This window comes from Colletotrichum acutatum (genome assembly GCF_030867785.1).
Source record: "Colletotrichum acutatum strain CBS 112980 chromosome Unknown BDZ83scaffold_18, whole genome shotgun sequence".
Taxonomy (NCBI): domain Eukaryota; kingdom Fungi; phylum Ascomycota; class Sordariomycetes; order Glomerellales; family Glomerellaceae; genus Colletotrichum; species Colletotrichum acutatum.
This window is the reverse complement of record NW_026849012.1, coordinates 274,197-289,706: the sequence shown is the minus strand read 5'-3', so window position 1 is coordinate 289,706 and position 15,510 is coordinate 274,197. Positions and strand designations below refer to the sequence as shown.

The following is a 15,510-nucleotide window of genomic DNA, read 5'->3' as shown; positions in this document are numbered from 1 at the left end:
CCTCCCTCGAATCGTTCCTTACAATCGTGGACTTACACTCAGTCCGCGATAGCTTGACCACCTATGCGAGGTCGCTTGCAACCCCTTGTGCTGGGGGACGCGCATCCTGACGCCAATCAGGATCAATCACACTTGTAAAGTGCTCTTTGAGCACCTCACTACACTGCCTAATCGGACACCGCCCGCGACGGGCATGATACCCCCTTTTGGCCGAAATGGCCTACAGCGTTATTCTGAACTCGTTTATGGCTTTACGGCACGGACACGGTATTTGGAGAGGGAAAAAAAACTTGCATCGGCTCGCGACTTGTACACTAACGAACATCATCATCATCATCATTGGGGGTTTCGACAAACCATCAAATGACATATTGGGCATAGGACAGCATCAGGCGTTCCGGATTTTTGGTATAGGGCTACGGCCTTTGGGATTACGTTCGCATATTGTTTATACACCTCGCCATAGGCGGGGGGAGGTATCGACCTCGAATTGACCAAAGGAATATCTTTCATCCATTCGCATCGGCCTGGCTTCCGCAATCACGACGGAGCCATCAAGTGACAGCATCTAACCTCGACCACTTTTTGTAAGATTGACGATGCCCAGTAGTGTTCAGCCGCGAATGAGTCGCGGTCTGCGAAATTTGTGGTGGTTGACCTGCGCCACACGAAGATCCCTCACCAACTTCCGAACATGTCGAAAGCACGCCGACGTCATTTGCCACCGATTACCAATGTCGCCCACAACGCCCACCATTGATTCGTATTACGGGATAGGGTCGCACGCGAGAAAAGATTCTGCCGAGTAAGGCTCGATTGGAGGCAAATCCATCGACAATTTGTCCAAACGCTCCACAGAGGGGATTGAAGGAGGGGTGAAAGGGTTTGCAACATTTTGTGTGCGAGGCCATACAAGCGCGACGTTATGCGATGGTTGTTACACGAAGCTCCCACCGAGCTTATGGATCGGCATGGAGCTAGTCAACAACGTCTTTGTGCGGTTGGATGGGTACCTAGGGGACCCGACAGCAGAGGATGAGCATACGTCAAACTTCGGGGAGATGTGCTCGAAGAAGGCTGCTATTGGTGGTACTAGCCGCCGAAAGACCAAATGAGCATCGAGATGAGGTAGAGAGGGTGTTCGTATGCGACTGGTGGGATGATGGAAGCTGATGACATGTGAGGAATGATCGGCCTTACGGCAGCAGCGACCGGGTCCGGAACGCGGGGTTGTGGCAGAGGCGCGTTGTGTCTGCTGACTGGATTCTTGAGTCCGTCCGTTGGTAGTACGACTTTGGTATGGGAGGGCTCGTCAGCTATGAAGGATTTAGGGATGAGATTTGAGTCTATTGAGATGATGAGTCGACGTCAAGCTAGTACACGTGGATTGATTGGTAGCTATTGGCAAAAGTGTACTTTCAGTAGGGTTTTTTCCGTTGCCCATATGGTGAGAAGAAAGTAGTACAACTGCCTTTCCATAGCAATTTATCAATATGAATCTCTTGCTGCTTAATCCATCTTCTTACCTCCCCTTCGATGACTAGGAACACTATGTACGTTGCGGTATTCACCTCGAGAGAGGGATCTACATAGATGCAGCTGTGAGCATCTACAGTACCTTTTTCCACGGTCATCTCAGGAAGCCCGCCATACAGAAAGTACCAGGCCAGGTTGATAAGGACGCTGTGCAAACAACGTCGAGGGTTTTCTATTCTCCACTCCTTGATAGGCACTGGGTTCAAAGAACTAGACGTACTCCCGAATTATAACCAAGCTGCCTGCCATTCGTGACCTGTAAGATGGAACGGTCATCTCCGCCGCGATTCGTGCGTCGACTTTCAGTGTGTGTTTTCTTAGTTCGGACTTGGCATTAAAACGACTCGATTTGATGTATGTGTCTCATATTTGGTCACCAGCTGTTCGTAGAAACATGCTTTATGATGTCCGCTGGTTCCGTCGCTGGGATGCCACTCTCGAGAAGATTCGCACTTAATATGGTACTATCACTATTATTTATGACTTCCTTCTTGGATGGCACGTTGAGTGGTGAGCAACTTTTGCACAAGCGCCATTTCATTACTTCAACAGAAATTTCGCTTCAGAGTTAGTGTAATTGTCCACTTGTACGAGTATCGTTCATTGCTTTGGTAGCTGTTGTATAAAAGATCTGGTGTGCAATACACGGCAGGGTGCCCTGCATAAGATGCTACCTTTTGGCACTAAGCGAGCTAAAACCCGTAGAACATGTTGATTCAGATACCTCGTTATGCATCTTATCTGAATTGTTGGGTGTTTGTCAAGATTTACCCGTGATGCTATTTAACCTTGTAGGTAGTCATGGACTCGTCGGACCACGTGCAACTTGAAGCATCGATGTTTACGTCAATGCTCATCGAGCGTTGCTTTCTCAGTCCTTTTCTCTCATATTAAAAGCCGGAAAACCGCAAAATAACTATCCAGTCGCAGCAAAATTCTTCTGTAAAGAGATGATGTAAGTAATATTTAGACACATTTGGGACCGTTATGAAATCCCGAGCCTCTGGTCACTTGGAGTCTTGGACTGCATGCAACCTTGAGTTCTCTAGTCTTCTTGGCTGCTTGGCAAAGTGGACTACATAGCGTACTTGCCGTTTTAGGAAACAGCCACATTTCATCTCACGGTGCCTTCTAATATCAAACAACGACGATTGTCTAGAGGAAATCAGTCAGAATACTGTTTTTGATGCATCATTGTAGATAATGGCAACAATAGCCGACGTTTAACTAGACGGGCCCGCTAGGTTGTCTTGTGATTAGTCATGGGGTTTGAGTAGCCGGTTAGCCGACAACCCTAGATTTGACGACAAACGCGTGTCATGAAGTCATTCACGCCCCTTCCTTAGCCTTTTACTTTGCTTCGCGCAAACCACAGTAAAGCGAAACAATGAATCGTCCGTCTCGCACTGACGAGCCCTACGAAGGCGAGGGCTACAACCAGAGCCCAAACGATTTGTCCAATGACTTGACCACCAACCAAGACCTCAACGGCATCGTCAACGCCAGGGCCTTGGAGCCGGGGGAGGATGACAAGGGCCTGTCGCTGGCGGGGGACTCGGGGACGGGCGATGGGGATATATCGCGGTCCTGTCACGATGTGGATTGGGGCAAAGGCGGCTCCGGTCCCGCGGCTGCGGCCGCGACGACCAAGTCTGATGGGCTTGGTCTACCCCAGGGAGAGGAGGTCCCCGCGACCCCTCTCCCTACCCTTCACTCCCATCAAGTTCTCTCCGGAGTTGGAGGGTACTCGCCCAAAATTCATCAAGCCTTGTACGGCCGGGTGAAGAAGGCCATTGTGAAGTTTGGCTCGTTTATCGGGCCCGGGTTCATGATTGCTGTTGCGTATAGTGAGATTTGTTCCTCGCTTTCTCCCTCCGTAAACACCCGCGAAAAGTAATAAACTGTGACTAACATCAGTCTGCGCCTTTCATAGTTGACCCCGGAAACTATTCAACAGACGTCGCTGCAGGAGCAAGCTACCGTTTCAGACTGCTCTTTGTCGTACTCTTGTCCAACCTCTTTGCCATCTTCCTCCAGAGCCTGTGTATCAAGCTCGGTACCGTCACCGGGCTCAACCTGGCTGAAGCATGTCGGGCTTTCCTGCCGCGATGGATGAACTATCTTCTCTACGTATTCGCAGAGGTTGCCATCATTGCCACCGACATTGCCGAGGTGAGTTCTGCCAATCCATGACTGCTGTGCCTCCATGTCGAAATTCTCCGTTTACTAAGGGATGTCTGCATCGGTTTAGGTCATTGGATTCGCGATTGGTCTGAACCTTCTCGTCCCGGCCATACCTCTGGTAGCAGGATGCGCAATTTCCATCTTGGACGTCATGATCATCCTCGTCTTTTACCGACCCCACGGATCCATGAGAGGCCTGCGAATCTTTGAGTACTTCATCATCGGTCTGGTGTTGGCGGTGGTTGTCTGCTTCTGTATCCAGCTCTCGCTCATCAAGGATACGCCGGTGGGAGAAGTCTTTCAAGGGTATCTGCCATCGCGTGCCGTGGTCGAATCGCAAGGGTAATCTCCCCAGCCTTCACTTCCTCATTTTTTTTTCTCCCGCTGAAAAATATCTAAAACGCACGTAGTTTATACCAAGCCTGCGGTATCCTAGGCGCAACAGTCATGCCTCACAGCCTATACCTCGGCTCCGGTATCGTCCAAGCCCGCCTCCGAGAATACGACACAAAACACAACCTCCTACCCCCCGAAATGGACGAAGTCGACCTGAACGGCGACAGTATCGATAAAGGCTACTACGTGCCGTCCGCCAAAGCAATCAAGCACTCTCTCAAAACCTCGACCGCAGAGTTGAGCATCTCACTCTTCACTTTCGCCCTGTTCGTCAACTCGGCCATCCTCATCGTCGCGGGCGTCTCCCTGTACGGGAACCCCGAAGCGCCCGACGCCGACATCTTTAGCATCCACCAGCTCCTCACGGACTCCATCTCCAAGGCGGCGGGTACGATCTTCGCCCTCGCGCTGCTCCTCTCCGGCGTCTCGGCGGGGATCGTGTGTACCATTGCTGGTCAGATGGTTAGTGAGGGCGCGTTAAACTGGAAAGTCCGTCCTTGGCTGCGACGTCTGGCGACGCGGAGTATCAGCGTCACGCCCAGTATTGTGATTGCTGGCGCCGTAGGGCGAAAGGGCGTCAGCGAGGCGCTGAATGCTTCCCAGGTGGTGCTCAGTGTCGTCTTACCGTTTGTTACGGCGCCGTTGATCTACTTTACTTGCAGGGATAAGTTTATGACGGTCCGGGATGGGCCGGGCGGCGGTGCTCGGTTCAGAATCGGAGGCGGCGGTGGCACCGATGATGAAGAGTCTACGACAGCCCCTACGGACGGCACCGTCAAGATGGCAAATTCGTGGTACACTGCTGGGTTTGCAGTCTTGGTTTGGGTCATTATGGCTGCGATGAACGTGGCTAACTTGGTCCTGCTTGGGAAGGGTGAGTGAGTGAAGGAAGGGGAGCTAGCAGTATGCCCGGTGAGGGGCAATTCTGCCTTGAAGGTGATGATGGCGTGTAGGCGGAGACCCAAAAGTCGTCCGTCTCTGATTTCGTTCTGATTTGGGTTGCTCTGTCTATGTTTGACTTTCCACTTGTTTTTGGTCTTGTACTCTGTTAGATCTGATCCGACCGCACTTTCCAACCAGTGTATTTGGTCAAGTCGTATTTTAGACGAGGTTCAACCCTCCGTTGCAAAAGTTCGTGTCTCTAAGAAATGGCACGTTATACACGCAAAAAGAAAAGGTTTTGCCTTTCGAGGAGAGCAATCGGGAATGACAGAGAGCGCTGCTATCTTTTCATGCTTGCGTGTACCATCGTGGAATTGGTAATCGCCTTCCACAATAATGACAAAGAGAAGAGCTTGTCGGAAACTGTTGTAAAGCAGCCAAGGCATTTAGGTTCCGAAGTTAGATATGTCTACTTACTGTGTAGTCGGAAGAGCCCCGCATGGATAATCGGATCGGTTCGAGTCATGCGCTACGATAGTCGAAGGTTCTCCGCATGTAAAGGAATATAGATTCCGCTATCCTTATATGACGTCGGGTTTATTGTCTAGTACGCAGCTTGCCTCCATTCTTACACAAAAACACTACAGGATCGCGAGCACGAAATTTAGGGTCACTGCCATTACCTGCGCCGAATTTCATTCAACCAAAGGCCTCGTTACCACGTCCTAATCCTTCAACGGCCCAGACAAGCATTGCCGACATGTCTCATCTCAAGTATTACTCCTATGAAGGCGTAGGCCAGAGAAATCTCGCTGGTTTCAGCTACAACCAGGCAGTGAGAATTGGTGACCGCATTGAATGCTCTGGTCAAGGTATGCCGTGTCCCTAACAGTCTCCTCAAACCCAGACACATGCTGACACAACACTCAGGCGGATGGGATCCCAAGACGGGCGAGTTTTACAAGGAAATCAACGCTCAAATAGATCAAGCATTCGCCAATGTGGATCTCAACCTCAAGGATGCTGGCGGAACAGGCTGGGAGCAGGTTTTCCGGGTCAACTCGTACCATGTGCCGATTAACGACGAAGCTTTGGCAGCCATGGTACGGAACTTCAGAAAGTGGATGCCGAACCACAAGCCGATTTGGACGTGTGTGGGAGTACCAAGGCTTGGGGAGGACGATATGCGGGTCGAAATTGAGGTTGTTGCTCATGTCCCGGAGGCAGCCTCAAAGGTTTAGGCTTTGAGACTCGGTGAACTCAGAACTAGCTCTGGCAAACATACATGGAGAATGACCAAGTCACGAAATTACAACAAACAAGATTCGAAGCAACGCCACACGTGGAGCAATTATAATAATGATGTCCCAAAAATGTCATATTCCCATTATTGTATCAGAGGTAATCTCATCACAAGATCCCAATATCCGTTGAACGCCAATCACACCGAGCGGATTCCATAGGCGATGAACTCAGCCAATGGGGTATAGTCGCTTTGATACATCATTTATGCCTTGCCAGCCTGGACCAAGAGAGCAGCGTGCTGCTCAGGGTGGGTCTTCTCGACGTTGCCCTTGGCCATCTTCTTCATGAGCATGTTGGCCTCAATGTCGACCTCCTCGCGGAGGATGAGGCCGGCAGCCTCGTTGATGATGCGCCACTTGCCAGTGATGACGAGGGTTCCGACGGGGGGCTTAGCGTTGACGAGGGTGTCGACGCCGTCCTCGAGGTTGGTGATGGTGAGCTGGTAGGTGGTTTGGCCGATGGGCTTCTTGTCAGTGACGGAGTAGGTGGCGGACTGGCCGACGCCGACGGAACCGGACTCGAGGTTGTAGGAGATGAGAGCCGGGCAGAGGGTCTTGACCATCAGGTCGTGGTTGTGGATGGCGGAGAGGACGGCGTTGCGGTCGACACCGGCGGGGACGGGGGTGGAGACGACGGTGGAAGGCATTTTGGCAGGGGGTTGAAGATTAGGGGTATCGTGAAGAAGTGAGTATGTTAGTTGCTAGCTGTGGTATGTAAAGGAAGGCGAGGCTGGTGATGCACGATGACCAAAGACCAGCAGGAGCCTTCTTATAGATGTCTCTCTTTCCCCTTCGCTCAGGCCGGGAACAAACTCAATCATTTCGGACGGTTGGAGGTTTCCATACCTCGCAACCCCGTCTGCCCCCCTTATCCCCCTATACTTTCTTCATCCTTAACTCTGAATCCCACCATCGGAGCCCCAAGAAAAGAGTGAACCGACCGTTGCGCCGCTGACGATTCAGGACGGTATGGTTCGCGGGGGCCAAGTAGCAGGAGACGCAAGTAGGGAGGCTAAGTGGCACCGGGCCGGCCGTGCCCCGACCGTGCTCCCGCCGAGCCGGACGTTGAAGCTTAACGCTAGGAGACCTCGATGCTGCACGCTAGTGGGCTCGGCTTTTGTTTGTTCTTTCAGGGGCCCAGGGGAAGAGGAGGCGGGCATCCGTGGAGAAGTCCGTGGGGGGCATTGCCTTACGCCGGTGAGATTAACAGACTCTTGATATCGGTACGAAAACAGAGGGATTTGACTTGGTATGATAGACATGTGGCGTTGATAGAAGAAAGAGTGAACAGTTGTCTCGATAGACATGTTTTCTTGGAAATGTTTCAGTTCAAAAACCATGTTCCTCGAACCTTGGCTCAGCTGCGCTGGCTCTCGCTGCTTGCGTTTGGTCCCGAAGCTTTGGACGCAAAGCACCCACCATCTTCCCGAATGCTGCGTGAGACATGCCCATCACCCAGGTGTTCGTCCGAGACATGCATCTTGTTGCATAAGAGTCCTAGTTACGCGTGTCTCTGGAGCAGCACTCTCCGCATTCCCATCACACGGCCGGCGCACTCGAGCGGTAGCCCTACTTGGCACCTGCGCAAGCTTGGAGGTTACTGGAGGCCTTCAAAACCCCTAATTTCGTCCCAACCACAACTTAGTGAGACCGGCGCTTGCAAGATCAACCACGATAGATCACATTGAAGTCAACGTGAGGCTTAAAATATCCCCAGGTTTGTCTCATCGTCGAAGAAGACGTGACCTAATGAAAGAGTTGTCGCTTTGCGGCGTAAGCCGTTGACAGCCATCAGGGAGGGATCGTCGCGGGCCGAAATTACACTTACCAAGTCTCTGCAAGTAAGCGTCTCCCCCCGAAAACGTCGAGAATACACCAATCAATTGCCTCCTAATCCAGTCTTCAAAACAACCGTCTGAGTGTCCACGTAAGGCCAGACGTTGTTATGATCGACATGATGGCTAGTTCTCTGCGCCGAGGGTGTGCTTGAGGTATCGTCGGTGCGTTCCACGCGCGCTAAAACGCAGACCCGCTGTCTGTCCGTGCCTCTCGGTCATGGCGCTGACGGTCGCACCTCGTTGTTGCTGTAAAAGAGAATATCGATTTCGCGGCAATACGATTGAGTATCAGTGTCCCTGGCTGAGCCGCGTCGTCAACATGCGCTCAGCATGCGCTTAAAGGTAGGGGTCCAGGTTATGCGCTGGTGCGCTCTGGAGGACCAGGGACGCGATAGAGCCTTCAGGTTCATCAGAGGTCCGGTAATCCTTCACTCCGGCTCGTCTTTCATTCATGCGTACTGAGACTTTGAAGTTGGCCACAAATCAGAGTATCAGATAATCGCAGAAGCATTGAAATCCTTCCCTCACCAAGACGGGAGTAATCAAGTCGGTGGCCCGGCATAAGATGAACCGACACGGCGCTGATCCGCACGGGGATCCTCTCTGACTGCTATTTTGGGTTTCCCGCGATCTGATCTCCGGGCCAAGGCCGGAGGTGGTCTTATTCTCGGACTGGGGACTTCATGTCTCTTGTCTATGGAGTCGCATTCTCGTTCTTGCATTTGCCAACTCAGTACTCAAGATCAGAGCTTCCCGTGCCGTTTACAGCAACATGAAGAGCTCCCAGAATTTCACTTGCATCTAACCAAGAGAATTCCATCAAGATTCGGTAGGCGTGGCGGCTCCACCCCGGGTTGGCCAAAGCGTACAGATACACTTACAGACTGAAAGGTGGAAGCCATGGTAGCCGAGCAGAACTCTCAAGACCTCAATGATGGCATTAAAGCCTCCGGAGAAGGGAATGTTCATCTATAGCAGTACTATGATTGAGCTTGTAAGAGATGAAAGTCGAATCTTTGTCGACATAATTCTAGCTCAAAAGTCATGAAAAAGATTCGTGCCATGACGCATGGGGCGGAATATGAATTCCTCCCCCGCTCCTTAGTCATCCATCGGTTCGAGTCGGCTCCCAATAGGCTCACGGGTACCCGTGCATGTAAAATTCCACGGGTACCCGTGAATATGACTAAGCAAGCGGGCGGCACAGATTGACAAACGCGTCTCGCGTCAGTCTACACGTTTCTCTGCACATGGCATGGCAACTCGGCCACACGTTTCTGAGAAGGATGGAATTAGCCCCGGACAACCCAGCACTCAATTTCCTAGACGACTGTCTACCTCCTGAAAGCGAATATGAATCGCGCGATGACCTCATATTGGCAATTAACAACTGGGCGGCAACAAGGGGATACGCCTTCACGACTGGGAGATCGACCAAAGAGAAGAGTGGGCGGCGGACAATTACGTATTCGTGCGATCGGTCGTGTCATCCCCCAAGCAAAGCAATAGCGCGCCAAAGACGAACTACGAGCAGAGGAACGGGCTGTCAATTTTCCGTGCTTGCCAAGGAATCCTTGGATAAAAGCACCTGGAGCTTGAGACACCGGCCCGACAAACGGTTTTCTTCTCATAATCACCCCCCAAGCCAGCATCCGTCTGCTCACCCAACACACCGCAAGCTGACAGAGGAGGATTTTGCGAAAGTAGCCGGCCTATCAAATGCTGGCGTCGCGCCCAGAGATATCCGGACATACATACGACAAACCACAAACTCTGTAGCAACCCAACAGGATATCTACAATCATATTGCAGCCATCAAACGAGATGTTCGTGGAGGGCAGACCTCGATCCACGCACTTGCCAATCAGCTTGACGAGGAAGGCTTCTGGAGTCGAATGCAATTCGCACCAGATGGCCGCGTTACAGCTGTCTTGTTCGCCCATCCAGATTCCCTAGCCCTCCTACAAGCTTACCCAGACGTAATGTTGCTGGACTGCACTTACAAGACCAACAAGTACGGTATGCCGCTTCTTGACATAGTTGGCGTCGATGCTTGTCAGCGGTCCTTCTGTATCGCGTTCGCATTTCTCAGTGGCGAAACGGAAGATGATTATACCTGGGCTCTGGAGCGGGTCAGGTCCTTGTATGACCAGTGCAACGCTAGCCTACCTGCGGTTGTCCTCACAGATCGCTGCTTAGCATGCATCAATGCTGTAGCCGCTGTCTTTCCATCTTCGGCATCTTTGCTTTGCCTCTGGCATGCGAACAAGGCGGTGCTTCAGCATTGCTACTCTGCGTTCGACCTTGTCAAGACGAAGACAACCAGTAGCCCTGCAGCGCCGAAGTCATCGACTGACAACTGGGGAGAGTTCTACAAGTCCTGGCATTTGATTGTTAGCTCGCCGTCTGAGATGACCTTTCAGGAGCGTGTTTCTCACTTCGAGGAACGCTATCTTACGGACCATCTTGAAGAAGTCGGCTACATTACGTCCTTTTGGCTCCATCCGTACAAGGAGAAGCTAGTGAAAGCCTGGGTTGATCAGCACACGCACTTTGGCAACGTGGCTACCTCGCGGGTTGAAGGCATCCATGCTCTGCTCAAATCGCACCTAAAGAGATCCACGTTAGATCTGTTCGAGGCTTGGCGAGCGATGAAGCACGCGTTACTCAATCAGCTCTCGGATCTGAGATCTAATCAAGCCAAGCAACAGACACGAATACCGGTCGAGCTTTCGGGAACAATATATGGCGCAGTACTTGGCTGGGTATCGCATGAAGCCCTCCGGAAAGTAGAAGAGCAGCGGAAGCTGCTCAGTAAGAATGGCACAGACCATTCCTCAGTCTGTACGGGGGCCTTCTCTCGTGTGTACGGTTTGCCATGTCTACACAAATTAAAGGCTTTACAGGAACAAAATCTTGTTCTGCTACGTGAGCACTTTCATGCGCATTGGCACCTGAGGCGTGAAGGGGCGCCGCAGCTGTTACTAGAGCCTCGCCAGCGCATCGAGCCCAGGTTGCAATCGGAGAACCCCCGAATTCCGGTTTCAAGCACTAGGCGAGACCCAAGCAGCTTTGAAATCGTTGAACTCGCGTCACGGGCCCCAAGCACATGTAGTAGGTGTCATGCGGTTGGCCATATTATGACCTCAAAGGCGTGCCCTCAGCGATATTCACATTTGTTGCCTGAGCCAATTCCTACTCCAGGCCTAGCCCCAACACCGAGTGCAGTCTGTGCCACTACACGGAAAGTCACGGAAAGCCTTCCGTCGAACGCCGTACAGTCCATAATAGCCTTGACTCAATCGACTACAGATGAAGCAGTGGATGCCAGGATGTCACCACCTGAGATGCAACCACCGTCTCGGCGTTCGCGTTCGCCCTCGGTTCTAAAATACGATTCACCTCAGGCAATATACGGACGGTACTGTGCAGCGAGAACCGCCTGGTATGCCGCCCAGCCTCGTGGAAGTGTCAAAACAAACCAGGAGTATCGGAGGGCAATGGGACTTCCGCTGCGTTATGGGAAGAAATGTTATGAGTGGTGTCTTGACTACAAGCAGATGAACAAACGCTGCACCACCTCCAAGGGGTCAAGAGATTGGCTTAAGGAAGAGATGATGGCTTATCTAGACTGGGACAGAGCTGAAGAGGAACGGGTTGATGAGCTTGTCATCGCTGAGGAGGGAGAAAACCCTTTTCGAAATAGCAGGAGAGGTATGGGCGACATCTGGAAACGAGTTGAGAGAGACAACGCCGAACAGGAGGCGTTGTATGCTGAGAATCTGCCCGAAGAGTGTATTGTGGTTAAATCGTAAATTATAGGGTAATTGGAACCCAAGCCGCGGCCCCGATTGGCTCAAGACCCGTGCAGCGAACGTGCTTAGTCATATTCACGGGTACCCGTGGAATTTTACATGCACGGGTACCCGTGAGCCTATTGGGAGCCGTTCGAGTCCATGTGATTGGCCCCGCCCTTGCCCATCTCAGTGTTGTGGTTGTCAGGCAAGAGAAATTGCGAACTATTTCCAAGTGCCAGCCGCTGTGCGTCCGACTTTCCACATTGAACCAAAATCGAAGGTGTCCGCGGACTGAAACAGAGAGGATTATATCATCCGTGGTGGAAGACCCTTGCCCATCTTATTCGTGTCTGCTCTCCTTCGCTACTATGCCCCAAGCGTCGTCGGAGCGGGCCGCAAGCCAACCGAAGCGCAGGTACACGTCAAAGGCGTGCGAGGAGTGTCGGCGCCGAAGGGCAAAGGTGGGTGGAATATATTTTCCTTCCAGTCAGTCGATCAGCCCACACATTTGGGACGGCTGAGCTCAACCTATACACGCATTACGATACTCGTATAGACAAGGGGTTGATGTGCTGGCTAAAAGTCTATAATGCTGACTGAAAGGTGCCAACTTTTAGTGTGACGGACTGCGGCCCATTTGTGGCCGATGTTCGGAACGTTCTATCAACTGTCTCTATAGGAGTGAAGAGGACGGTCGTAAACCTGCTTCCAAGACATATGTGCAACTTTTGAGAAACCGAATCGACCTCCTGGAGGCCGTGTTACAGTCCCACACCATTGATGTCGAAGCTGCCGTGGCCCAGCTCTCGGCCACCGGATCAGCACCACAACTACCATCTATCGCCAGTACATTGGCAACCGGCAGCGATGCTGGACTCAGCGTCTCGGCTTTTGACGACCTATGTGCTACCTTTGAAGGAGCACTTTCTCTAGATGAGTCGGTGAACTATGATCAGGATGGAGAGATGCGATACTTTGGCCCAGCGAGCGGCCGCTTGGAGTTCCAGAGTGGTACGTACAGTCGTGTTGGCTGGTTTTATCCCCGGCGGAGGTGGTTACTAACCAGCCTTTAGAATCTACTCCCGAGTCCGACGATCATGGCAGTCCGATGACATCCAAGTCAACGGAGACAAACCGCTACATCCTTCCTCTGGAGGCAGACGTCTACCCGGAGGATCTCACCACGGAACTGATAGACCTATTCTTTGAGTACCAAAATCCCTGGTGTCAGGTAGTCGACGAGAAGCTATTCAGGGAGAGCATGAAAACGCAGGGCCGCTTCTTCAGTCCTTGTTTACTCAATTGTATACTTGCTCTGGGATCACGCTACTCTGATAGGACCGACACCCGCTCCATCCCAGACGACCAAAACTCGGCCGGCAAAGTTTTTCTTCAGAAAGCTGAAGTACTACTACATTATGACATGAAGCGACCGACCATCACGACAATTCAGTCAATGTCCATTCTGGTCGGGGTCTATGTGGTATGTTTCTGGATGAAAATGGAGTCAAAGTTTTCTATGCTCACTACAGTTAGTCCTACGGATGCGATGCTGCCGGGTGGCTGCACCAGGGAATGGCGAATCGACTTGCTCTAGATATGGGACTTAATCTCGACGCGTCGTCGTTGTCTGGCACATGCCACATGTCCAGCGAAGAAGTAGAGTTGAGACGACAGATTTATTGGGCTCTGTACTGCGACGACAAACTTGCTGCCATATACACGGGGCGAGTCTGCAGTCTTTTGGTAAGCTCTATCCCAACGAATCAGATATGCAGACAGCTATGATAGTGTTGTATGTATTGACTTTATGACGCAGGATGTCCAAGGCGCTGTCCATCTCCCGTCAACATACACACCGGAACAAATGAGAGCAGGAGCAAACGACTCATGCGACGTAAACAGATGCAACAAAAAGGTCCTTGTACACCGCGGTCTCATAGGTCTCTGTCGAATCCTCGAAAACATCCTCTTGGCTCTGTACGAACTATCCCAGATGCTTACCCCCCCCCCCTCCATTTTGCTGAACTGAACTAACAATCCCCAGATACGCCCCGAAACCGCTCTACAAAGGCCCCCAAAGAATATCCTTCCTCCACTCCTGCACCCTCGAGCTCAAAACCTGGTTCTACGAACTCCCCGCCGACCTCCGCATCGACAAACAAAACGACCTGCCCCAAGTCTACACACTCCACATGGTATACCACACCTGCTGCATCCTCCTCTTCAAGCCCTTCCTCCTCAAATCCAAAGACACGCCCCCGGCCCTCAAAACAGACACTGCCAAACGCGCAGAGGTCCTCTGCATCGAGTCGGCCAAACGCATCTGCCACGCCGGCAAAAAGTACCGCCAGGTCTTTGGCTCGTTCCGGCGGAGCCCTATAACTGCGACGCACTGCACGCTTACCGCGGCGCTGGTGCTCATCCAGTACGCGAGCCCCGACCCGGAGTTTGCGAATACGGGGAGGCCGTGTTGTACCATCTATATCGAAGCTTGCCTCGAGGTCCTGGCGGAGCTGGGCATCTCCTGGCGTCCTGCCGCGAAGATGCGGTCCGATCTGATCAAGTACCTGTATCAGAAATACCCGGAGCGAATGCCAAACTCCATCCTGCAGCAGAAAGACGCCTACAAGGACCCTGGTCCGGATCCAACGGCGCCGGCATCGGCGGCGGTGGTAGAAAGCGACATGAATGATGCAGCATCAAGTTCTATGCAGCCGCAGCCGACACTGGAGCAGAGCCTGTGTCCCTTGATCAACATGATTGACCCCGAATTCGCGTGGGATGAGTCCGGCGCGGCGGACCAGACGCTCCAGGGGGCGTTGCTGAGTAACGGCGGATCAGAGTCGGCATACAACACGCAATTCGCCTTGGCGAATTCTATCGGTGAGCTTGGCGAGCAGAATGGTCTGAGTTTTATGGACGATAGCTTCTGGGCGGGTATGAATTTCGATATGAATCTCGAAGCGCAAAATCCGTAGAAGACGAAAAAGGGGAAAAAAGAAAAAAAAAAAAAAGAAAAGAAACGGCTGAGAGACTGTGGCCTGATGATGGGAGAGGGTTGATTCTACTTTGCGTAAATGTGATATCCTTAGTTCAGTAGATAGAAATCCAGACCGGACAGCCAGGCTTCTAGTCATTTGAGCAGAAACTCTTTCACAACCTAAGTTGATCATAGGTGCTTGGAAAGCCCCGCCCTTTGCATATCTTTCATAATTATCATCACCAAGCATATGAATGCGACTGCCCCTAGGATATGGACAAACAGGAAACCCTTGAGTTACTCCATAAATCAGTATGTGTGATAGTGCGAACCCTTTACCTCAAGAGACGTCTCTTTGCACTGCCGCCTAATCGCCCCATATTCATCATGTCGCCGCAAAAGCCGTAGCATCTTTTTGGATGTTTTATTTCCTGCTGGGCTGAATCATTGTGTTCGCCAATCTAAGTATTAATTACTCTAGCCGTTTGGAATATAACCGAGGAAAACTCTGTTGCTTTTATTTTTTAAACCCCAACAGACCCATTTCTGTCCATCAGGTGAAATCAGTAACTTTTTGCACCGAACAGCTT

General features: G+C 51.7%; 5 protein-coding genes across 5 annotated transcripts; 4 read left to right on the top strand and 1 right to left on the bottom strand.

Annotated features, from left to right (window-relative positions):
- Positions 1-2,923: 2,923 nt before the first annotated feature.
- On the top strand, positions 2,924-4,998 carry BDZ83DRAFT_570819 (metal ion transporter metal ion transporter; the record flags this gene model as incomplete). Its single annotated transcript, XM_060504342.1, has 4 exons — positions 2,924-3,383; positions 3,470-3,708; positions 3,788-4,062; positions 4,131-4,998. The coding sequence occupies 4 exons, from the start codon at positions 2,924-2,926 to the stop codon at positions 4,996-4,998; spliced, it is 1,842 nt and encodes a 613-aa protein (XP_060368350.1).
- A 760-nt stretch (positions 4,999-5,758) lies between these two features.
- On the top strand, positions 5,759-6,239 carry BDZ83DRAFT_570657 (endoribonuclease L-PSP; the record flags this gene model as incomplete). The annotated part of the gene is made up of 2 exons (XM_060504328.1): positions 5,759-5,870; positions 5,929-6,239. 2 exons carry the CDS (start codon positions 5,759-5,761, stop codon positions 6,237-6,239), a joined length of 423 nt encoding a protein of 140 aa, XP_060368349.1.
- Positions 6,240-6,358: 119 nt separating this feature from the next.
- Positions 6,359-7,171, bottom strand: BDZ83DRAFT_138941 (uncharacterized protein). The gene has a single exon (XM_060501270.1). The coding sequence runs from the start codon at positions 6,947-6,949 to the stop codon at positions 6,506-6,508; it is 444 nt and encodes a 147-aa protein (XP_060368348.1). The 5' UTR covers positions 6,950-7,171; the 3' UTR covers positions 6,359-6,505.
- A 450-nt stretch (positions 7,172-7,621) lies between these two features.
- Positions 7,622-8,392, top strand: BDZ83DRAFT_648856 (uncharacterized protein; the record flags this gene model as incomplete). Its single annotated transcript, XM_060510228.1, has 2 exons — positions 7,622-7,898; positions 8,268-8,392. 2 exons carry the CDS (start codon positions 7,622-7,624, stop codon positions 8,390-8,392), a joined length of 402 nt encoding a protein of 133 aa, XP_060368347.1.
- A 3,609-nt stretch (positions 8,393-12,001) lies between these two features.
- Positions 12,002-15,084, top strand: BDZ83DRAFT_609789 (fungal-specific transcription factor domain-containing protein). Its single transcript, XM_060507555.1, has 6 exons — positions 12,002-12,398; positions 12,555-12,948; positions 13,011-13,420; positions 13,474-13,683; positions 13,757-13,917; positions 13,985-15,084. The coding sequence occupies exons 1-6, from the start codon at positions 12,306-12,308 to the stop codon at positions 14,916-14,918; spliced, it is 2,202 nt and encodes a 733-aa protein (XP_060368346.1). The 5' UTR covers positions 12,002-12,305; the 3' UTR covers positions 14,919-15,084.
- The last annotated feature ends 426 nt before the right edge of the window (positions 15,085-15,510 follow it).